The sequence below is a fragment of the Carassius gibelio genome, chromosome B21, assembly GCF_023724105.1.
Source record: "Carassius gibelio isolate Cgi1373 ecotype wild population from Czech Republic chromosome B21, carGib1.2-hapl.c, whole genome shotgun sequence".
In the NCBI taxonomy this organism is placed as follows: domain Eukaryota; kingdom Metazoa; phylum Chordata; class Actinopteri; order Cypriniformes; family Cyprinidae; genus Carassius; species Carassius gibelio.
Window position 1 is genome coordinate 14,579,318 of NC_068416.1, and position 22,882 is coordinate 14,602,199.

Consider the following 22,882-nt stretch of genomic DNA (forward strand, 5'->3'; position numbering starts at 1 on the left):
GGGTATTTTTTTGTGTGTTTGTGTACAAATTTAAACATTCAAATGTAAGTTTAATATAAAGAAAGCATCGATATAGATGATTTCTGGCGTTAGTGGACTGGACTTTTTGCTAATGTTGTTGAAAAGAACGTTTATTGTTTATCACTTGAGTAGCCTATACTTATGTGGAATTCATTTCCCTGCACTCTAAAATAAACTTTCTGTCAACAGGAAATTGTCTATTTGCATGTTCTGAACAGCATCTGGACCACCAGGATCATGTGTTTGTTGTGCAGCTGAGGGTTTGATTTCTCGACAGTCGCAGATGGGGACAGGTCAATATGCCTGCTTTTTGTAAGGTGTGAAATAAATAGTCCAGCCCAAATTGTAATAGTTAAAAGTTAAATCCATTACAAATCAATCAGTCAGTAAATTTATCGTTTAAACCATTGACTATTTTACCACAATGAGTCAAGTAAATAAACTTAGTGATAAACAAGTAGTATTTTTCACACAAATGTGAAATACTTTTTGGAATAAAATTTTGTGCCCCACTATTTTTATAGTATTTTATCTTAAAAACTGAGCATAACTTCCAAACATTCAAATTAGTGCAGTGTTTATTCCGGTCCTGGAAGTTTGGCACACTTCTCAAGGGTGGGAATGTTAATCAATGTGGAGTCTGGGGCTCCGGGCATCAAGATGATCCTAGTGGCGCCAGATGAGAAGATAGTAAGCTCTTTTTTGGAGTTCAAGCACCTGTAGATGAACCGTTCCTGGCTTTATTACACATTACACTGGCCTCAGCTTTTCTCTTTTCTTGGATGGCTGATCTCAGAGAGACGCAATGCCAAATGCAAAACTTTTAATAAAATGTAGTTTTTCTTTTTCTGTTTAGTGAGATAATGTACATGTGTTTAAAATGAACATAAGCAGATTAAAGAGTGAAAATTATTTTTTGATTTAGATGGCGGTGACAAACACAAAATAATTGTTTTGTAGACTTTACATCCATATATATTTAATAGTCTCACCAGCGTGTGTTATCTCAGCCAACAAAGATGTGTTTAGCGCAAGCCAATCACAGAAAGCAAATGTCAATAAATCACATAGATCCAACAGGTCACTGGGACGGCACGTTGATTGCTGCCTGTGTGTTCATTCTCTTTACTAGAGGAGGAGAACAGAGCAAGGAAATTATTCCTTTTCCCATTTTTACATTTGATTTGAATTTCTTTACAGATGCCTGTGATTCCAGCACTGTTCTGTGCCACCCAAAATTAGCTTTGATCAAAAACGGATGCATGTTTCTGCATTTCAGAGATAAAGTGAAGTGGGACAGACGTGAAAATGAAGATCTCCTCTGCAGTGATACCACCTATGAAATGTATCCTTACAGATATGCTTGGGCTTCGAACAATGGAGTACTATTACAAGCCCAGACTCAAACATGCCTTTCAGCGATCCACGTGGGGAATGGCTAACTTTAAGGTAATGTTTCAAGCATATTGAGACAACAGATTTGTTAGTTTTGTCATTTGATTTAGGTGTTAAAACTACTTACTCTTTGCTTCATATGTTCACTAGATTTTAAATGGCTCTACTTGCAAGATCTCCGCATGAATTTTTTTATTTTTATTACTGGATTATGTAATGTGTTGGTCTGTAGCCAGTGCCACAACCTCTTGACACTATCTGTATTTGTATGATAGTGGCAATTATGATTTTATCTTAGTTACCTCAAGTTCACAGGAATTAAGAAAATATAATGTATGTTTTCATTGCTATAAATTAACGTAGAATACACTCTTTTTTTAAAGTGGTTGTACTTTTCTGGAATCCGGAGTGGCGGTTATTATTCAAAACCAAATGATTATCTACAAGATCTGAGTTCTCAGAAAAGTAAAAGACCATCTTGTTTTGACAGATGTAAACCTATGGGTGATTAATGGCCAACTGTCACATGGAACATGAGGGGAGGGTCTAAAGGCCTCTAAAGAGAAAGTGGTTATAAACATGAACGTGCCCAGAGATTACTCTTATCCAGTTATCTGTGAGTATGTCAGTTGCTCATTTTTTTGAACATACATCACCTGGTAACATGCCTGACATGAACACATGATCACTTTGAGTCATCTTACATTTTAAAATGATTTCAAAACATTTGGAAATGGTTAGGGATCAACTGAGTGACGAGTGCCATGGAAAAGCTAGAAGAAAGCACATATTTATTGAGCGGAAGAAAAGGAGGTGAGTACAACTAAACCTAGTTAATGATAGTAACATGGAAATACAAAACAAATACTGTCTGCCATTGTTTGGAATATCATTCATTGCTGATTTCATTGAAGCTGCATTAACAATGATATATAAACAGTGCCACTGAATGCATTAGAACTATTCTGAGGATTTGGGACAAAACAAACATACTAAATGTTTTAAATTACATTAACTCAATTTAATCTGAAGAAAATAAAAACATAAAATGCTTAAATTGGGAACTTTTCGGTGGCATGCAAAATCCTTGCTATCGTGCCATTTAGTATGTTTGCAAATGACTAAAATTTTCAGATAATGCCCTAACAGCAAATCAGCCATTTGCAAAAAAGCACTATGCAAAAGTTATTTTTTTTTTTACCAAAAACTAAACCTATTCCATGAGAAATGCAAATATTTTTCTACAAAACAAATATTGCATCTAGACACTCTATACATTTTGAGTCTGCTGTGTGGAAAGATATACCAAATAACTGAATGAATAAGATGTTATTTGAAATATCATCCATTGCTTATTCCACTGAAGCTGAATTTACAATGAATTCGTTTTTTTTTTTTTTTTTGTGAATAGTGCCAGTACATTCTTCAGAACTAAACGGATAAGCTGGGACCAAATGCACATATAACATTTCAATTTTACCTAATTTGACTGTTTTTAATTGTTAGTCAAAAATTATAGGTTAATAGGTGAAACAAGCATTTTTATCAAATACATTTACATTTTTCTATTAACATGCCTTTTGCATATTAGTGCCATTTTGCAATGCCTAAAATATTCAGACTCAAACAACAAAATGTGTATTTGCAAAAAGGCATGATGCGGAGAAATGTTGACAATTATTTGCATGCCACCATATATTCCCTAACTATTTTTTTACCTAAAAGTCCCTTCAGTTTTAAGAAATTTTGGTTATTCTTGTTAAATAATTGTATAGATTCATGATGCTAAAATCAGCAGTTGTTTTACCTTTATTTGTTTACATTTTCAGGCAAAAAAAAAAAAAAAAGGAGATTAGAAAAAGTGAATGTAAAAAGCATTTCAATGCACGTGGGGATGTATTCTCAGAAGGCATGACATTTGTATCAGAAGCTGCAGGCAACTACGCTTGGCAGTGATAAGCCAAAGTGACGCAGTCATGACGTCTCTTTTTCCATCAGTACTGGTGCTGCCCTCTGTCTGCAGAATCTTTCGTTCTCTGAATGACGCGTGTAAAGAATCAGGCCAACAGCAGCATGCACATACAACCATTACAATGGCATTTAAAGAATTTGCATCTTTATGGGAAGACTAGTCCATGAAACATTTAAATGCAAATGTTGTTGTACAAAATGCAACTATGAATTCTAAACCTGCCATGCTGAAAGATATAGCAAAACAACTTAATCTTTTCTGGTTATTCAAATTCTCTAACTTTAACTACAGGGTTTGCACAGAATGGAGAAAAGCACATTCCCGTTTGGCAGCACAGAGCAGGCGGAGAAAGGAGAGTCAGCTGTTCAAGGAGTTAACTGCTCTTCTGCCTCTGGACCCCAGTACGGATGGTCAGCGAGACAAAGCTTCAGTCATACGTCTCACAGTCGCTTACCTGCACCTGAGGGATCTTATGAACACCTGTGCACTGTCCATGATGACTCAGTCATCTCCTCCTTCACCAGGTAGAAAGAGAATGGGGTTAAAAATAGAAAAGGGGTCAAAAGAAAGCAAGTTTTCTAAAGGCTGTTGTGATTGTAGGAGTATCGGCTAAATCTCATGAAAGGGAGTTGCTAGATTCTGCCTTCGGAGGGTTTGTGGTTTTGTTGTCTTTGAATGGCAAGGTCATCTTCACCACTAAGGGCATAACTACACACACTGGAATTAACCAGGTGATAACACTAAAACGAAATGAAGTGCATGTCATTTTACTGCCACTTTTAGGTAATCTCAGATGCTTTTTCTTCTAGATGGATTTGATCGGAAGGAGTTTGTTGGAGTTCTTGCATCCATGTGATCAGATGGAGGTCAAAGACCTTCTCACGAGACTGATCGGTGAGTGCATCTTGCTGAAAAGATGCAAAACTCTGACCTCAAATTTCATATATTTGTGCCATCTGGTTTACGATCAGGAATGTTTCAGGCAACCGAGGACAGCAAGAATGTGAGGTGTTCCTCCGCATTAAAAGTGTGATGAACCAGAAGCTGACTCCTTGGAAAGTAAGAATCTACTGTTGTCTTTCCGTTATTCACAAAAGAGCACACAATCTTTATTGTTTTCACATCTCTGCTTTCGCTGTCTGAAGATTATTCAGTGTACTGGAAAGAAAAAGTCATCTTCCACACCTGGATCCAGTTGTCTAGTCCTTCAGTGCAGGGTTCTGCCCATGCAAGACGTCACTGAACTGAATGCAGCACTGAATATAAGTACATTCATGAGCGTACACAGCCCAGACATGAAGTTCACCTACTGCCACTCAAGGTATGAGCTTATATATGCATCTTACAAGTGCAAAAAGCTAAATGTTTTCACCTTTATATCTGAAGCTCTTTTTTGGTTCAGGGTTGTGAAGTTGACTGGCTTTCATAACACAGAGCTGTTGGGCCAATCTGTGTACCAGTACTATCATCCATCTGACTGCCAGAAAATCCACAGGGCACACGTTTACTGTAAGAGGGATATCTTGTCATCTGTTTCTGCTTTGAATTTCCTTGTTTTATCGTGGCTTATGTGTTTAAAAAAACACTCAATGTCATTCGAAACCCGCATGACCTTGTTATTTCAAAGATATTGGAAATCTTATGAAGTCAAGATTTTTGTTTTTATTTTATGGTACAGTGTTTTCCAAGGGTCAGGTGTCGACTGGTAAATATCGGCTGCTGCACGGACATGGTGGCTATGTGTGGGCAGAAACAGACGCATCATTGGTGTGCAACAGTCGTACTGGTGTGCCAGAGAGTGTCGTCTGCATCAATTACATTCTTAGGTTAGAAAATTAGCACTTGCAATCCCGAGGTCAAGGGTTCATTTTCAAGGAAGTGTGATTTTTGTCAAATTTGTACTATTGTAGTGGAGTGGAGCAGCCCGATTTGACATATTTGCTGAAGCAGACAGAACAACTTCTGAAACCACATGACTTCCTTCTCAAAGAATCCAATCCTGCCGCTTTTCCACTTGTCACCAAATCAGATGAGTGCAACAGTCCTACAAGAGCTTTAAACCAAAGAGGTAAAATCAACATGTGAAAATGTGACAGGATATGGTGTTTCAAATATTAAAACCATAAAAATGAATTTAGTTTTTTTCTCAGAAAGTGACATGCAGGAAGTTCATGACTGTACAGAGATCACACATAACACAGAAGAGTGCTGCAATTTCAATTGTGTGAGTACTTGTGGTATCAGATGCCAATACCATAGTATTTATAGAAATAAACCACGCGAATGAATTATTACTGTACTCATAGACCAAACAGATTTACACTGCTGTTCAAATATTTGGCAGTGTAAGATACTTTAATGTTACAAAAAGGCTCTTTTATTTGATGAAAAAATACAGTAAGAACAGTGATATTGTACAATTATTTCAACGTAAAATAACTTTTTCCTTTTAAATATTTTTATGTAATTTTATATATAAAATGTCATTTATTTCTTTGACAGCAAATCTGAATTTTCATCAGTCATTGCTCCAGGCTTTAATGTCACAATCCTTTCTAATTTGCTGATTTAGTGCTCAAGAACCATTTATTACTATTGTCAGTTTTTAAAACAGTCAGTCAGTAACACTGTCACAGTGTCTGGGTTGTTGTTCCCCGGGGTTCCACTAGATGTCCTCCTTCTCACGGTGTCTGTCCCAGATCACTTCCTGTTCCCTTATATGGTCACCTTCCTCCTTGTTGCGTAATTGATTGTTCCCCCCACCTGTCTCCTGTTTCCCCATTATCCTTCTGTGTATAAATACCCAGTCTGTCTTAGTCTGTGTGACGGAGTCCTTGTTTAATGTTATGTTATTTCATGCCCGTCATTCTTGCCTTGCCTTGCCTTGCCTTGCCTTGCCTTGCCTTGCCTTGCCTTGCCTTGCCTTGCCTTGCCTTGTGTTCGTGTCTTGTTTATGTCTGTTTTGATCTTCTGGTTTTGACCCTGCCTGGACTGTTTATCCCTTTGGATTATCCCTAATAAACGACGTACCTGCAAATTGGTTCCTTCTCCTGTGTTTCCCATAAAACAAACGTGACAGAAGGACTCCGTCAACGTAGGAACCAGCGGTATGTCACTTTTCCGTTCCCCAGCCAAGATGGCGGAGAGGCGGGTCAAGTATCTTCGGTTGACCGCCCTCCGTCAAGAGGGCAACGAAGTGGGTGCCCTGGCTCAAGTGTTCTGGTCCCTGGCTGAAGGCATGGGATACAATGATGCGGCCCTTAAAGACCACTTCAATGGCGGGCTGGATGATCCAGTGCCTCAGGAAGAGATGGCGCAGTTGGAGACGCTGGAGTTCTGGGAATTCGTGCGGTACCTGCAGTTTCGGTGTCGGTGGGATGCCCCAGCCACTCCTGTCTCTTCCGGCAGGGTGGTCGTCAGCCCAGCACCACTGCCCAGGAAGGCCGTCAGCCCAGCGCCACAGTACAAGATGGCCGCTAACCCAGCGCCAATGCCCAAATTGGCCACCGGTCCAGCACCACAGTACAAGATGGCCGCCAGTCCAGCGCCACAACACAAAATGGCCACCAGCCCAGTGCCACAGCACGAGATGGCCGCCAGCCCAGCGCCACAGTACAAGATGGCCGCTAACCCGGCGCCAATGCCCAAATTGGCCACCGGTCCAGCGTCTCAGTACAAGAGGGCCGCCAGCCCAGCGCCACAACACAAGATAGCCGCCAGCCCAGCGCCACAGCACAAGATGGCCGCCAGCCCAGCGCCACAGCAAAAGATGGCCGCCAGCCCAGCGCCACAGCACAAGATGGCCGACTCAAAGCCTGAGTCTCCAGATAAGGTGCACGATGCTGTTCCGGAGGCCGAGGCGGTGCCCGATGCTGTTCCGGAGGCCGAGGCGGTGCCCGATGCTGTTCCGGAGGCCGAGGCGGTTCCCGTTGCTTTTCCAGAGGCCGAGGCGGTGCCCGACGCTGTTCCAGAGGCCGAGGTGGCACCCGATGCCGAGGCTGTTCCGGAGGCCGAGGTGGTGTCCGAGGTCGAGGCAGTGCCCGTTGCTGTTCTGGAGGCCGAGGCGGTGCTCGATCCTGTTCTGGAGGCCGAGGCGGTGCCCGAGGCTGTTCCCATTGCAGTTACCGAGGCGGTGCCAGAGGCTGTTCCGGAGGTCGAGGCGGTGCCCGACGCTGTTCCAGAGGCCGAGGTGGCACCCGATGCCGAGTCGGTGCTCGATGCTGTTCCGGAGGCCGAGGAGGTGCCCGAGGCCGAGGCGGTGCCCGAGGCTGTTCCCAATGCAGTTACTGAGGCGGTGCCCGACGCTGTTCCGGAGGTCGAGGCGGTGCCCGACGCTGTTCCAGAGGCCGAGGCGGTGCCCGAGGCTGTTCCGGATGCCGAGGCGGTGCCTGATGCCGAGGCGGTGCCCGAGGCTGTTCCAGAGGCCGAGGCGGTGCTCGAGGCCGCTCCCGAGGCCGTTACCGAGGTGGTGTCCGAGGCCGTTCCAGAGGCAGTGCCTGAAGCCGAGGCACCTCAGGTCTTCACAGACAGTCCAGAGTCTATTCTGAGTTTCCGTGGACTCTCCGGAGTCGGGTCAGGTTCCGGTGGACTCTCAGGAGTCGAGTCGGGTGCCAGTGGACCCTCCAGAGCCAAGTCAAGTCACTGGATGGTCTGCTGCTCCATTCTGGGGGACTCCTGTCTCGACCACGTGGATGTGGTGGTCGTCTGCTCCGACCTAGGGGACTCTGACTTTGACCACAAGGCTGTGGTGGTCTTCCGCTCCGCCCTGGAGGGCTTTGACTTTGACCACAAGGCTGTGGTGGTCTTCCGCTCCGCCCTGGAGGGTTTAGACTTTGACCCCAAGGCCGTGGTGGTCTTCCGCTCCACCCGGGTGGGCGCCTCAACAGGTCCTTCATGGATTTCTGTGTGTTGTTTTTGGTTCCTGTTATGTTTCTGTCTGTTCCCCTCAGTTAGTCTGGCCCTCCGTCCCTCCCCCTGTACCTCCTCCGGTCCTCCTCCCTCCTGGTCTCCCTGTTTTATGTTTACATTTCTGGTGTTTGTCCCCCATGTGTTCCTTTTCCGGCCCTCCGTCCCTCCCCCTGAGCCTCCACCTGTCCGCCTCCCTCCTGGTCTCTGTGTTGTGTTTTGTCTTGGACCGTCTGGGAGCCGCTCCGTAGAGGGGGGGTACTGTCACAGTGTCTGGGTTGTTGTTCCCCGGGGTTCCACTAGATGTCCTCCTTCTCACGGTGTCTGTCCCAGATCACTTCCTGTTCCCTTATATGGTCACCTTCCTCCTTGTTGCGTAATTGATTGTTCCCCCCACCTGTCTCCTGTTTCCCCATTATCCTTCTGTGTATAAATACCCAGTCTGTCTTAGTCTGTGTGACGGAGTCCTTGTTTAATGTTATGTTATTTCATGCCCGTCATTCTTGTCTTGCCTTGCCTTGTGTTCGTGTCTTGTTTTTGTCTGTTTTGATCTTCTGGTTTTGACCCTGCCTGGACTGTTTATCCCTTTGGATTATCCCTAATAAACGACATACCTGCAAATTGGTTCCTTCTCCTGTGTTTCCCATAACACTAACGTGACAAACATGTATTGACCCATTCATATTTCTGAAAAACCTTCCTGTGTGCTGTGCTTTACTGTAGGATCTGTGTGAGTTAGACTTGGACAGTCTGGCTCCATACATTCCAATGCACGGAGAAGACTTCTTGCTAACTCCCGTTTTCGAGGGGACAGAGGACAGCGCTGAACTAAATATGTGTGGATCATCGTTCAATAGTCCACATCAAAAACTGGACCCTCGGCTGCAAAATTCAGAGGGAACAGTCTTTCATCCTTTAAAGAGACTTACACATACCAAACAAAGTGTCAGTCATTATTTTTTCACAAACAGGTGCGTCTTATAAGAAAGTTAATTTCCTATTTTACAGTAATGCTTATTTTTCATTTTGCAAACCATTAACAAACACCATATGATTATTTTGTTGTAGAAACAACGATACTGACCTGATATCAACACAGCAGTGGAATGAGAGTCTAGATCCTGTGAACAGAAACTCAAAGGTACTCTGCACATGTTCATACATAATATCTTTATATTTCTTACAGTTCTGTAACACTTCTGCTCCTCCAATTTAATTGGCCCATTGTACTGTCAATTGACTCAGCAGAGACTTTATGGAACTATTTCCCAAACTGTACAAAATAAATCCAAATTTCTGTCATGAAACTCTAGATGGCACAGTCTGATAGGTCTAACTCAGTCTGACATAAGGACATCTTTATTACATCCCGCAGCTGATTGGTTCTTTTTGTATTATCAACCAATGAGCTTGCTGCTCAACATTCAAAGTAGCAGTTGCAGAGCATTTTAGAAACCATCCACCATCCCCAGCTCCACCTGTATAGATCCTCTACGGGATTATTTCCTGTATGCTATGTATTGGGGTTTTCATATATGTTATAGCTGGAGCAGCAGTATTTCTTACACGTTCACAGCAGAATGTTGTGGACATAAAGCATAAATATATGAATGAATAAATATTAAAAGAGTATTTTGGAGGTGAACAAGCCCTGAAAATACATTGGAAATACAATAAGTTGGCATTAAGTAACTGGACTCATTTCCTCTTCCAGGTTTATAATTATAAATAGAATAATTATCATGCTTCTCTACTCAGGGTGAGACATATCTTTGGAGGGAGGATGCACTTAAAGTTTTGCAACGTCCCAACAGAACACACTGGACTTTTGGTAAGCGATTGGTTCCAGACTATGCTTTCTCATATTACATTTCTGTTTTTACATTTTCTGCTTTTCTTCTAGATGGATCAACACCAAGGCCATATGGCGGAGACCCAAATACTCTTGGAATTAAGTTCAGATCGCTTCCAGAGAATCCCAGGTGTCATCCTCAGAACAGAAGATACCGTGCTGATGTAAAAGCGCTCCCAGCACCATTGACTCTGCCTGTGCTGAGCGGCTGGGAATGTGAGGTCAATGCGCCTCTTGACCCCACATCATATTTGCTCCAAGGGACAGAAATTATAGCTGTTTTGGACCAAGTTGCCTCAAGTGTGCCTTGGTGCTGATACAAAACAAAATGCAACACTAAAAATGTGCATTGGAATACAATTTATCACTTACATGCACTTGGTCTTTAATGCATCTTTATAATAACAGCACTTGCCAGTAGTCAACACCAGCAAGCATTGCCTTAAGAGTACATTACTAAAACCTGTGTGATTGTGGTAAAGTCTGTAAAATTGTATTAATCTAATATTAGGCTTTTGCACTTCCTTCAGAGGTTATGGTGTTAAGGCCCATCTTCTGCCATTGCTGTGTTGCATTTTTAAAATATTCTAGAAACCTTTATGAAAAAAAACAAGGATTTATTGTTTGCATTGTCACATTTATGTCTCGATTCACTTTTTTTACTTTTAAAACTTTTTAATATGACGTCAGAGTGTGTTTGGCGCTCTTAATTGTTCCCTTAACATCTGGTTTAAATTTTATTACATGGTATATTATTAATATACCAACTAATAGTTGGTACATAGTAGTTTCATGCAAATTTAATAAAGTTTTAAAGTTGTGTTCTAACAGAGCGTCATCTGAATGGTGTGCACTCACATGAGATTAAGACTTTACTCATCATTTTCCATAAAAAGTATTTTAATTCTACATAGTGCAGGTCAAGTGTGTTTCGTCATGTTGAAATGACACTGTTGAACGCCTTTTTAGATAGACAATTAATGTTCTTTTCTAGTGGACACAATGAGAGAATCAGCACCTGCATGGTCAAAAAGAATCAGAAAAGGTTTGAAGCTTATTTTTCTGTTGGACAGATAAGCAAATTCTCTGTGTAGTCCACTGTCTAAAACTCACTAGTATCAATTGAGTAAAACTCATTGTTAAATGGTTAAATGGCAATGCAGCATCTAATATCATTGTGATACTGGTACTTACAGTACTGGTAGGGCCAAAAACAGAGGTGCAAATGCCAGCTACAGAACTCCTGAATGTACCTAATGTCTAATAAGTTACATATTTTAAGCATATTCCTTTAGTCATGTGTAATACGTACTAACAACTCCTACAAAACAAACCCAAATGCTTGTAATACATAAATATTAGACCTGCTTCAATGCAACAGTTTTTAATGTGGGGGGACACAAAGAACACCGTGCTCTACAGAAAATTGTATGAATCAAAAATTCAAATCAAGGGTATGAATTTAAACAAAACAATTTTTGTATATATAAACAAGTAGTTGTGACTTTATTCATTTAAAAGACAGCTAAAATGAGCAGATTTTGTCTGAAAGACCCGTTGTTTGGTTCCAGTATTCAGATTTATTTTGTAATAGTATTCCTATGAAAAGAAGATAAGACAATTAACAAACAGAATGAAGATGGATAATTATAGCTGGAATGGGAATCGTGAAAAAATACTTACGCATTCATGCTCTTCCCGCTGCCACTTAGCACAATATAAGGAGTTTTCTGGGACTTCTGCTTTTCCTGCAGAAGAGCAACGGTGCCCAGAGGAGTGTCACTGCTGCTCATCTTCTTCAGCAGCTACATTAAATCAAACAAAGCAAAAAGTCACATGACTTACGACCATACTTAGACCTGTGGGTTGAGACTTCATGATTCTAATGTGTCAGATAATGGTGCTTCGTGATTTAATATGCTTGGCGATCTTAAAAAACAACAACATACCGCCTCTTCCTCAAGCTTTTTCATCCTCCGCTCCGTTTTCATCTTGCCAGAGCCTTTTCCATGGAAACGATGGGACAGCTGTCTGAAAGCCTGGAGGACAACAAATGACGCCGCATTTTAGGAGGAGGAACCTATCTAGTGACGCGACTGGTTGAGAACAACCACATGTGCACGGACCTCTTTAGGAGTGAGATGGCGACCAGATTCGTCAACGTATTCGATTTTGATGTCTGGCTTGTAGTTATCCTTGTCTTTGAAATCCTGAGTGAAGCCTCGGTACTCCTCCCTCCTGCTGTACTTGTCGTCAATATTCCTGCGATGGAAAAGAACAGGAAATGTGAACATCTTAGATAAAAAAAAAAAAAAGAAACAGCCACTGGAGAAGGTTTTGCTACAGCTACTCACATCTTGTCTTCGATGGCGTAGTTATCATTTGGCAGAGCTCCTTTTGGGGTTTTAACACGAGCCACCTTCAGCATCTGTGTGTCCAGCAGTCCTGAAAGAGTTAAGTGAATGTTTCTGAAATAAATTACATTATTGCTCATTCTATTCAGTTCAAAAATCAGCTTCGGTTGACATCTCACCTTTGTTTTTGCACAGAAGTAGAGCGGCAGCGAGACCGGAGTTCACAATGGGCTCCTCATCCAGAATAGTCGTGGAGGTTATGGAAAACTATAACAGTAAGCAGAAAAATCACGTTGAAGTAAAGGTTTCACAGTCCAATTGAATTGCTGTCAGTGGGGTGAGCGGAAGACTCACATCGGCCTGGTTTTTCTCCTGATCCAGGTTGACGGTGCTCCAGCCCACGTTGTCATCCATATCAGAGTCTGACTGTCCGGCTCCTTCTTTCTCATCGTCCTTCTCAAAGTCCTGTACGACCCAAACAAAAACAGACACATTCCATACCAGCAAGTGAAACAATAGATCTTAGGTGAGAAAAGGGTTGGGAAGGTTCGTACAATCATATCCTCTTGGTCCTCTCGGTTGCCTGACAGCCCATATGTGGGGATGTCTCCAAGAGTGCGGCAGAATTCAGAGGTGGCATTAAACACAATGTTGTTCCTTTTGTCTGGGTCGTTGTCATCATCTCCCGTCTTCACGAGTCGATTAATGTGCTGAGCCACCTGAAAACAACAATACAAGCAAAGACACAAAAAAACCCCGCTGTATAAACAATATTGCTAATAATTCAAACAGTATTATGGAACATAGTATTGATGCATGTTAAAATTATTGTAATTACTGGTATTAAAAGTAGCCGTTGGTTACATTTTACATTTGATAATACTACATTTTCATATGATTGGTGTAATGATGCTAAACATTCAGCTTTGAAAAAGCACAGAAATAAATTACATTTTAAAATATATTCACATAGAAAACAGTTATTTTAAATGGTAAAAATTTCAAACTTTTGACTTGTGTATATGTTTAAATATGTAGAAATATAAATAAAATATAAAATGCTGCATTGCCAAAGCAATGCTTCAGGAATGAAAAGTGCAGACCTTTTCTCCTGAGTCTTTGAGCATCTGTTTTTGTCTGAGTTTCCTCTGTTTCTCAAGCTGTTTCTGGAGCTCCTGCTCGGCTTCATCTTCTTCTAATACAGTAGGAGCTGGCGGGGTGAAGTCCTCTGAGAGAGACCAGGAGAAAGCATGTGAGTGCAGAGAATAGTGATGCAATTCATTTGAATTTCAAAGGGAAGAACAAAAGCCTTAAAAAAAAAAAAAAAAAAGAATAAAAAGAAACTTCAGACAAGAAAAGGTTATCTCTTACCATCATCACTAATGTCCATGTCAGCCATTCTGATGTCATCTGACTGCTGGAGGACATCACTGGCCTTGCTGCTGGCCTCCACAGAAACCTCTCCAAGCTCCGCCCTCTCCTCCTCATCTGCTTGCTTTCTACCTCGCCCTCGAGACCTGAGTGTCAGAACCAGTTTTGGGTTGAAGTAACTGGTGTCGCTGGAGTATTTAACAGCAAATGTGTGAAGGCTTTACCTGGAGCCGAAATCTGTGCTTCGAATTTCATCCACCAAGAGGTCATGAGCCTTGAGAATTTTCTCTTTCTTCCGGATTTTCTTGACTTTGCATTTGGTCTTCTTAAAACCCACCTAGTGTCACACATGACAAAATCATTTTTAAGACTGTTAGTCAAGAATGAAATCAAACTTGAAACCCAGTGCACATCAACACATTGTTCTCACCATCTCCTGTGGCGTGTAGTATTCGTTGGCGAGGGAGAGAGCAGGCATGTCCAGAGACTGGGCCTGGTTGCGCAGATTCTCTCTGATGGCCTGCAGCTCCCGCTCTCTCTCACCTCCCACAAAACCTCCGGCACTCAGCCTGAAACTCTTCTTCTTCTCCCCCTCGATCTCCTCATCGTACTTAGACAGCACAGACTTCGTCTTGAACTGGAAAGAATTCAAAGAATGTTGTGCAAGGAAGACGACGACATCACAAAGCAGGCTTTTTAATTGGTTAACAGCAGTGGTGTTTTTGGCCATGTGAGGTTTCAATGCATTCAGAGAATTTGGAATTTGGGATGCAATCTTACAGTGACCATGTCATCCACACTCTCCTCTTCTTCATAAGGTTTATAATCTGGCTTCTTCTTCTTTAGTTCCACATTTTTCTCCGCTTTCTCTTTGTCCACCAGACCCACATTTACCAGCACGTCCTCCTCCTCCTCCAGAACGCCTGTGAAAATCACCCACGTGGAGAAACTTTGAGTGTGCCCATGAGAGTGTGTGTAGGTGGTGTCAGTGATTTAGTAGATGCATTTATCTATATTCAGAATCATCGTGTTACCTCACCTTTGTCTTCTATAGTTAAGATAACCGTTTCCCCCTCTCTGAAAGAGTCCATCTTGTGTTGAACCTTCAGCCCTTTGAGATCACGTGAGCTGTATGCGTCCTGGTTAGTAAAAAACGATTAATCAAATCAACATGTAAGTGGATATTGCTGTACCATGATACAAATACATTACAAAGAAACACATATTAAAAGGAGGAACGTTTATACCAACAACTGTTACATGATGAAAGCTATTTTATTTTGCTATTTTTAATCATTTTTCTGTGGATTAAAGCACAGGTGGTACTTAAGGGACCAGGGCCAAATAGACGGCCTCAGTAAACTTTGAAGGGGGCATACAGATAACTTTAATTCTGTATAAATATGAAAATGAGCTAAAACTGTTATATTTCTTTGTTTTAATTCACCCCCTTAACAACTGTCATTTTCTTTAAGAACCAGGTTTCCTGCAGTCTTGGAAAACCTGTGTATGAAAGAGTCACATTTTATGTGTGTAATTTCTAGACATGGAAAAGTCATGTACATTAATAACTTTTTTTTTTTCTTCTTTTTTTTTTTTTTTACAATAAAACTTTCTAGTTAAGGCAATCTGTAAAATGTGTTATTTGTGAGAAATATTGTCAGTGAGTAATTAGTTTCATTTATAGTTGATGAGAAAAAAACTGTGTAATTAAATTAGTTACTTATGAAAACGTTAATGATTGCAAAGGAGGTTACATTTTAAATATTTTACCAGACATACAGATTTAATTAATTTTTATCCCACATTGCACTGACCGTTACAAAATATTTGACACCAATGTTTCAGGAGTTAAGGGAAACAAAAGCGGACACATGCTTATTTAATAACTGTTTAATTTCCTATTACGGTTTGTGTATATGCTTTATTTTTTTAGGATGAACTGTTTTCCTCCAAGGCATTGTTAGATGCCAGTGTTTCCTGGTGCAATATATGAAAAACAGTATCAGTATCATTATATATATATATATATTGTTATGATTTTAAACCTGTATTTAACCACAGAACAATCTCAAAGTAAAAAAGGGTGCTAAAGTCTGGTTTTGGGTAAGTTGTGCTTTAATATTAATTATAACCTTAATTCAGGAGACGAAGGATTTTGAAAGTCTGACAGTAATCAGTGTTAAGTGCTTCTGTAAGATTAACCCTGCCCAGTTTAAATGGTTCAAAATAATGAACAGTTGAAAACACTCGCTAGAAATGTACTAAAGTAATCAAATGTAATCAGTTACATTACTTTTATAAAGTAATTGAAATAGTTACACTACTTATTAGACTACTTACTACTTTTTACACTACATTTTATATAGATATTTATGTAATCGATTAAATTTCCAAAAGTAACCTTTCCAACCCTGCATATTGTAATATAATTATTTTTATTTTTTTATATTAAAATAATTGTGACTGAGAAAGAGGGGATTAAGAAAGTGTTAGTAAGGTCACACACCCTTTTTTCCTGTGCAAACTCTTGCTCGACCAGACTGCTCACACCGAACTCTTCATCCATCTCCTCTAGGAGCTTGGCCTGTTGAGAAAGGAATTGCACAGAAAACAAATTTAAAAGACAGCTAAAGGCCAAGCAAAACATGAGGCCAGTCATTTAGTTGTCTCTTCTCTCTATCCTCACCCTCTTCTCCGCCATCTCCTTCTCTTTGGCTAGTTTGCGACTCCTCTCCACCCAGGCAGCTGTGTCGTCCAGCCATGGTTCCTCATCTCCAAGCACCTTCACTTTCCTGAAGATGCAAAAGAAGGCAGATAGGCAGATATTAGTAAGATTTAATCTTTGATTTAGTTTGACTAACATGGAACTGTAATAGGAGAAGTTCGGTTATCTTTTGCATGTGGCAAAACGTCCTACCCCAGTTTCTGATTGAGCAGACGCTTCTCTTTAAGAGCAGCCAGTTTCTCTCTCATCTCAGCCTGTTGTCTGATATGGACAGGATTGATGGTCTCGGCCAGGAGGGGCTCCTCCTTGGTCCCAGCCTCTGAGATATCATCAAACAATCACAGATTTAAGGAAAAAAAACTCAAATAAGATGTTGCACTCAAAGCAATTAAATGTGTACACTAACATTCAAACGTTTGGGGTCAGAATGATCATTTTAATGTTTTTGAAAGCCGTTTCATATGCTTACAAGGCTGCATTTATTTGATCAAAAATATAGTAAAGCAGAAATATTATAACAGTTTCCAATAATTGCTTTCAATTTGAATATATTTTAACACTTACATTTATCAGACGCTTTTCTTTTCCAAAGCGACTTACAGTGCATTCAGGCTATACATTTTTTCCCCTTATCAGTATGTTGTGTGTTCCCTGGGAATTTAACCCACAACCTTTTGCGCTGCTAATGCATTGCTCTACTACTGAGCCCCAGGAACACCGTTTTAAAACAATTTATTCTTGTGACTTAAAACTGAATTTTCTGCAGCCATTACTCCAGTCTTCATTGCCACATGATCCTTCAGAAGTACTGAAGAAAAGTTCAAACTTTTGAATTGTAGTGTATAAAACAGCACTCGGATGTATGATTATCAGATTCTTACCTTTCTTGCTTTCATGGAGATCAAGGGGTTTCAAACCTAGCTTGGCCCTCAGTTTACTGCAAAACAAAGTGAAATAACGTTAAGCAAAATATACATCTGTTTTAATGTATTACATTTACCCCATTTATTAAAAATAGCATTACAAAACATACTTGGTCTCTTCAATGCTGAGTGAAGCATCACCACTGGCAGATTTGGGACCTGGTTCTGCAAAACAAAGACTTCCATCAAACCCATAGAGATTCTTTCAAGTGGGATCTCTCCTTCGCCCAATATTCAAAAGTATATTTTGATGACAGTGGTGTAGATCAGTATGTTAACAAAGATCTAGTAACTACTGAAGTTTGTGGACAGGGTGACTGACCGCTGTTGTCCTCGAAAGCAGAATCAAGCTTCTCTCTCTTGACTCTCGGCTCCGCATTGCTCCTCTCTGTTTTACCGCTCCGGTCTCTCTCTGCTCCCCGGCTGTTCCTCTCTCTGGAGCGGGATCTCTTTCTCTTCTCTCGCTCGCGGTCCTTGTCCTTGTCTCGATCCTTGTGACGGTGTTTCTTGTGCTCGCGATCCCGGTCCTTCTCCTTCTCTTTCTCTTTGTGTTTCTTTGATGATCCCATACCGGGTCTGTTCGTGGACTAAATGTGTTTTACTGCTCTCTGCTGCACTACAGTTGATTATGAACCGGTAAATCTTTACATAATATCAACAGAACAAACACACCATGGTCTCAAAGCTAACTTATACTGAGCGCGTTGTTATTAATACATTATTTAGTATTTATTTGATCGGGAACTGACTTATATACTAAACAAACACAACTAGCACTACCGCAACAAGACAACCGTGTGATGGACGGAGTGCTGCACTGACAGCTTCCGGGTTAAATGGAGAAAAGATGGAGTTGTATGGTTGTAGCGCCACCTACTAATTTGGAGGTCGTTAATCTCTATGTAGTTTTGATAAAACTCATTAATAATGTAAACAATACTGTTGTAAGAAACGTTTTTGTAACACTATGCTGTAATAAATGTTGTAATAAATAACTGGCTTTTATATTGTCATTGTAAAATATTTGTAAAAACTTACCTGGAAAGTAATTACATTCATTTGTAAACATTAGATGCACGAACGTGAAGAGAGAAACATTTTCAGTTCAGTTTAGACATTGTTGTATAGTACTTTTCTTTTCACGATTATTATTCTTAAATGGCAATAAATAACTGTACAGAAAATAGTGCCTCACGAGCAAGTTGAAGTGAGAAGTTCCTCCATAGAAAGATACAAAACAAAAATACAGCCCTTCTCTGAAAACCACATATGTTCCAAAGGAGATGTGAAAACTAAAAACTTGTTAAGGTAAAAACAAATGTAAAAAACAATTCATTTTGAAATTCAAACAATATAACCACTGTAAGTGTAGTAATTATTATATATTAAGATATAAACAACCCAATAATTGTTTGCTTTGGGGAAATTAAAAACACCAACAGTTGAAGTAATAGTGATTAACAGATTTAATTGCAAAATCTGACTGGAAATAACATAATTAAGAAAATACAAGCTTCATTTGGCATGATTATTACTAATATAAATTTGGAGGACAACAGTAAAATTAGTGTAAATGTAAGTGAAAATATTACCATTATTAATATTAAACACACTAAAAGGTATGCAAATGAATACATTAAAATAAGTGAAACAAACAATAAAGCTCTGAGTTCATAAAATGGCAATTACCATTAAATCTCATGAAACAGATACAAAAAAAAAAAAATAAGTCGTGAAAATCAATTGTATGATAAATGATCAAATAAATCATCCATTGTTCGTTATTGTCATTCATTATGTCCCATAATAATGTTTTGTTGTTGTAATTCAGATTATGCCACCAACAACACCTGGTTATAATTAGGCCCACAAGGCCTAAACCAGTTACCAATGTCTGTGGGGTTTCATCATTTTGCTGAGAAGCACTTGTACACCAAGATGGACTCCAGATACTCTTGAATCATTCTTTCCAGCTGTTCACACATCAGGAATTCTTACGCTAATATGAGAAAATTACTCATATGTGACACTGAACAGAGCAGAAATGCATATACAAAGTGTAAAAATAACAGTCCAATAACAGGAAGTTCTACAAACTCTCTGAAACGCTTCAGATAGAATAGTAATGCTTTTGTTTTTGAACCAGTAGAACAGATTTTTTTAATACAATGTTGAATTATGTTTTTTGATTCACTCCCTTATGACAAAACCCCTTAAGTTTAGGCCACAAACTTCTAAATTCTGTAAAATAATAACAACTACAACAACATGAGACTCTATAATTGTCCACCAGATATTCTTTCACATGCTTATTCCCATAGACCAAGAACAATTCTACCAAAAACCCCGTCTTACAAAGTAAACCATGTTGTATGCTAATTGTAGCTTGTCTGTTGCCATTCCAATTTGATCTCCTTATAACAACCACTGCACACATAGCTCTGAGCACAGCCCAGCATCACAGAAAAATTAGGGCCTTGTATGCAAATGAACATGCCCAACAGGCATGAAAATACCTTGCGGTAAATATGAAAATAACTTTGAAGTCCAGGGCATCATTTACCTTCATTTGAATTTATGAACAAGTGTACACTAGCACTCCTGAGGAGGAACCTGTAGTTCCTTCCACAGGGTTAACATTTCTTTCGGGGTGCGTTTATGGACTAGGAGAACATTATGATACGCACATGGCTTCTGCCTCAGGTCCTCTGGAAGGTCGAAGGTAAGAAAACCTGAATGATGAGTGGGGGACACCCCGAGCCTGTGAAGGCACATTCCTAAGTAAACATCGTCAATAGGAAACAAGCTGACCCATCGAGACACCTCCTGTAGACGTAAAGCCAAAGCACCAGTGTAAACCACCCCTCCGCCTCCTGCATAGGCTGGATAGGTTCCTTTATAGAAGCTTTCAGGTATGTAATATTTAGTATCAGGTTGCCGAATGGGCCAGGCATTGGCAATAACATCCCCCACAACAAAATCATCCCGTGCTTTCATTTTATTTCCATGCATCTTTTGTACCCCAACATTGTTGAAGTAGTCCAGTAGAGCCTTAGTTCTGACAAACACATCATCATCTCCCTTGAAAATGAAGTGGACATGAGAGCAATGCTTTGAAAGCCAGTCCCAGAAAAGGACATCCTTCAGGGTGAGGTTGTAGAAAGTGTCTTTGAAGTCCCAAAGGAGGATGTCCTTATGGGTGCTGCTCTCCAACTTCAACAGGGCACTCAGGTCTGGATGAGGCCCTGTCTCTGTGTCCTGCCTTGCAAGCAAGAAGACAGTCCGTACTAACCATCTTCTTCCTCCACTGTCCCCTTGCATCCAGCCACTCCTTCCCCACGTCTCTCGGATGGCCTGCCTGTTCTCGAAGTTCCCGACTTGCGATTTGATTGCCATCAGAAGGAACGGGGTTGTAGACTCCTGCCCAGAACACAGGTTGGGTTGGTCCACAAGAATAGTATAATGCCTGCAGTGCATGGACAGGACAAAATCCTTCATTTGATCAGGAAGGGTGTTAAAGTCAGGCATGTGAGATGCCCAAGCCGAGTCTTGTTTACAGGCACCAGTTTTACCCGTCTCTTGCAGATGTATTGTATCATGGCTTTGACCTTTGTACCTCGTTCCATTACCTCTCAATATAGGGTTGTGCTCTCTGTCCAAAATGTGTTGGAGGCGGTTCCACAGTGCCCCGTCCTCTAGTTTGAGTTTCCAGAAGGGCCGAACTGGATGGGATGCAAGAGCTCCCGAGTTTGTGGAGGCTCCGGTGGCAATGAAATGGAGGGGCAGCTGCGGTAAGGGAGGGGAGTAGGAGAAGGCTACAAATATGGACACCATGATGTACACCAACAGGTGACTTACCATCACACAAGGCAAGAGACACAGACATAGGATCTTTCCATTGCATCTTGAGCGTGCCATGGACTGGAAGAGAATGAAAGACATTGAGAGGAACAATATATTACGAAGCAATGAAATTGATATTTGATACATTCCATCAAATTTCTGTGAATTACAGATGAGTTCAGTTGAGTGAGGCCAAGCTGTTTTTTTTTTCAGAGGGAAATACTAGGGCTTCTGCCTCTAGGAAGAAGTCTCTAAAGAATTTCGTCTCCATGGTTTGGCCTCATGAGACTCATTATGTGCACCTGACCGGGCAACGTCCACAGCGTCTTACCACCCATGATATTTACGTCATGTACTTTAAGTGTCCTTTTCATTTATTTTCCCTCGAGCAACCAAATCACATAAATCTGGGATGTAAAAAATATTCGCTAATTTTTGTTTTCCCCAACAGGAAAATTATCTCTACAGAGAAAACGGTTTCCTGCAACATTTCAGGATTTCATAGTATTTCATTTTTTTTCAGACAGTAGCAGTGCCTGATAAATGTATTCAATCATTAAATGCATAAATAATAATAACAAATTAACTGCATTTTAAAAATGGCAAAATATCTAAAAACATCTTCAGCTTGTTAGATGAACTGACATGAAAAACACTCTGAAATAACTGAAATATCTTGCAAATAATAATATATCTTAGTAATACCATAAAGAAATCATTCACAATACCTTCAAATTAGATGTTCAGTTGCTCTGATGGTTTTTGCAAAGCCTGACACTTATCTAGAATTTTCTCCCCATGCAGTCCCCATTCTTTCTTCACAAGTCCCCAGAGGTCCCCAGTGTTTTTTCATGCTGATTGTGGTGTTTTCCAAGAATGTGCAAATATTAAATTGACCTTTTCTTGTAAAAACATTAAGTCCTGGTTCAGTCAGTACATTGTTGAAATTAAACCATAAAGCAGGGTTGCCTCTCAATCTCTTCACAGGTGCAGGTACTAAATAAGAACATTTGCATGGCACGGATGATTTGAGGAGGCACACAAGCCACACCTACATATATTACATCTAATGCCTTTTTGCATAATCCCTGTTTTATACCCACAAGTCTTCCGATATTTGTATACAGCAGAGATTGAAATATCATGTCAATTTCAACAGCACTACTGAGCTCACAAAGTGTTCACTTGTTTGCCATTAATGCTTCCTTTACATCCAAAGAATAAGTGTTGCTGGGCAACGTTTGATGACTCCAGAGAGAGTTTGTGAAATGTGCCTCAAAACACAGAGAATTAATGCTGCAATAAAAAGTTATCAGTAGATGACAATAATTAAGCTATTTTGGCAAAGCAAAGAATATGTAATTATGTAAAATACATAATTATTAAAAACTCGATTAAAGGGGTCATATGACGTTGCTAAAACAGAACATTATTTTGTGTATTTGGTGTAACAAAATGTTTTTGCAGTTTAAGGTAAAAAAAAAAAACACATTATTATCCACGTAATGTACATTAATG

General features: G+C 40.3%; 3 protein-coding genes across 6 annotated transcripts; 1 reads left to right on the forward strand and 2 right to left on the reverse strand.

The window, feature by feature from the left end:
* The first annotated feature begins 236 nt into the window (after positions 1 to 236).
* Positions 237 to 10,973, forward strand: LOC127985873 (endothelial PAS domain-containing protein 1). Of its 4 annotated transcripts, XM_052588081.1 has the most exons (17): positions 237 to 338; positions 1,301 to 1,470; positions 1,907 to 2,032; positions 2,158 to 2,229; positions 3,680 to 3,912; positions 3,989 to 4,119; positions 4,198 to 4,282; positions 4,371 to 4,447; positions 4,534 to 4,709; positions 4,791 to 4,897; positions 5,067 to 5,214; positions 5,299 to 5,456; positions 5,527 to 5,612; positions 9,017 to 9,264; positions 9,362 to 9,434; positions 10,052 to 10,124; positions 10,197 to 10,973. In XM_052588081.1, the coding sequence occupies exons 5-17, from the start codon at positions 3,861 to 3,863 to the stop codon at positions 10,460 to 10,462; spliced, it is 1,680 nt and encodes a 559-aa protein (XP_052444041.1). In that variant the 5' UTR covers positions 237 to 338; positions 1,301 to 1,470; positions 1,907 to 2,032; positions 2,158 to 2,229; positions 3,680 to 3,860; the 3' UTR covers positions 10,463 to 10,973. The 4 variants fall into 4 exon arrangements, with proteins under 4 accessions (XP_052444041.1, XP_052444038.1, XP_052444039.1 ...); XM_052588078.1 differs by lacking the exons at positions 237 to 338; positions 1,301 to 1,470; positions 1,907 to 2,032 and having other exon boundaries at positions 2,039 to 2,229; XM_052588079.1 differs by lacking the exons at positions 237 to 338; positions 1,301 to 1,470; positions 1,907 to 2,032 and having other exon boundaries at positions 2,039 to 2,229; positions 5,539 to 5,612.
* Positions 10,974 to 11,513: 540 nt separating this feature from the next.
* Positions 11,514 to 18,345, reverse strand: sart1 (spliceosome associated factor 1, recruiter of U4/U6.U5 tri-snRNP). The gene is made up of 20 exons (XM_052588077.1): positions 17,844 to 18,345; positions 17,632 to 17,686; positions 17,480 to 17,535; positions 16,791 to 16,917; positions 16,560 to 16,665; positions 16,380 to 16,457; positions 14,910 to 15,009; positions 14,651 to 14,793; positions 14,301 to 14,507; positions 14,095 to 14,207; positions 13,871 to 14,016; positions 13,603 to 13,727; positions 13,054 to 13,218; positions 12,854 to 12,964; positions 12,679 to 12,766; positions 12,500 to 12,590; positions 12,272 to 12,407; positions 12,095 to 12,184; positions 11,829 to 11,950; positions 11,514 to 11,744 (listed from the first exon to the last, which is right to left on the reverse strand). Exons 1-20 carry the CDS (start codon positions 18,088 to 18,090, stop codon positions 11,726 to 11,728), a joined length of 2,325 nt encoding a protein of 774 aa, XP_052444037.1. The 5' UTR covers positions 18,091 to 18,345; the 3' UTR covers positions 11,514 to 11,725.
* Positions 18,346 to 19,014: 669 nt separating this feature from the next.
* On the reverse strand, positions 19,015 to 22,481 carry si:dkey-175m17.6 (N-acetyllactosaminide beta-1,3-N-acetylglucosaminyltransferase 2). The gene is made up of 2 exons (XM_052587499.1): positions 22,093 to 22,481; positions 19,015 to 21,442 (listed from the first exon to the last, which is right to left on the reverse strand). The coding sequence occupies exon 2, from the start codon at positions 21,437 to 21,439 to the stop codon at positions 20,114 to 20,116; it is 1,326 nt and encodes a 441-aa protein (XP_052443459.1). The 5' UTR covers positions 21,440 to 21,442; positions 22,093 to 22,481; the 3' UTR covers positions 19,015 to 20,113.
* Positions 22,482 to 22,882: the final 401 nt, after the last annotated feature.

Coding starts and splice junctions, on each gene's coding strand:
- si:dkey-175m17.6 (XM_052587499.1), bottom strand. CDS start 21,439: ATGGCACGCTCAAGATGCAATGGAAAGATCCTATGTCTGTGTCTCTTG.
- LOC127985873 (XM_052588078.1), top strand. CDS start 2,129: ATGATTTCAAAACATTTGGAAATGGTTAGGGATCAACTGAGTGACGAG. Junction 5,613..9,016: donor AGTGCTGCAATTTCAATTGT/GTGAGTACTTGT, acceptor GCTTTACTGTAG/GATCTGTGTGAGTTAGACTT. Junction 10,125..10,196: donor CAGAACACACTGGACTTTTG/GTAAGCGATTGG, acceptor CTTTTCTTCTAG/ATGGATCAACACCAAGGCCA.
- sart1 (XM_052588077.1), bottom strand. CDS start 18,090: ATGGGATCATCAAAGAAACACAAAGAGAAAGAGAAGGAGAAGGACCGG. Junction 14,508..14,650: donor GTGTGGATGACATGGTCACT/GTAAGATTGCAT, acceptor AATTCTTTCCAG/TTCAAGACGAAGTCTGTGCT. Junction 13,728..13,870: donor CATGGACATTAGTGATGATG/GTAAGAGATAAC, acceptor GGTCTCTCTCAG/AGGACTTCACCCCGCCAGCT.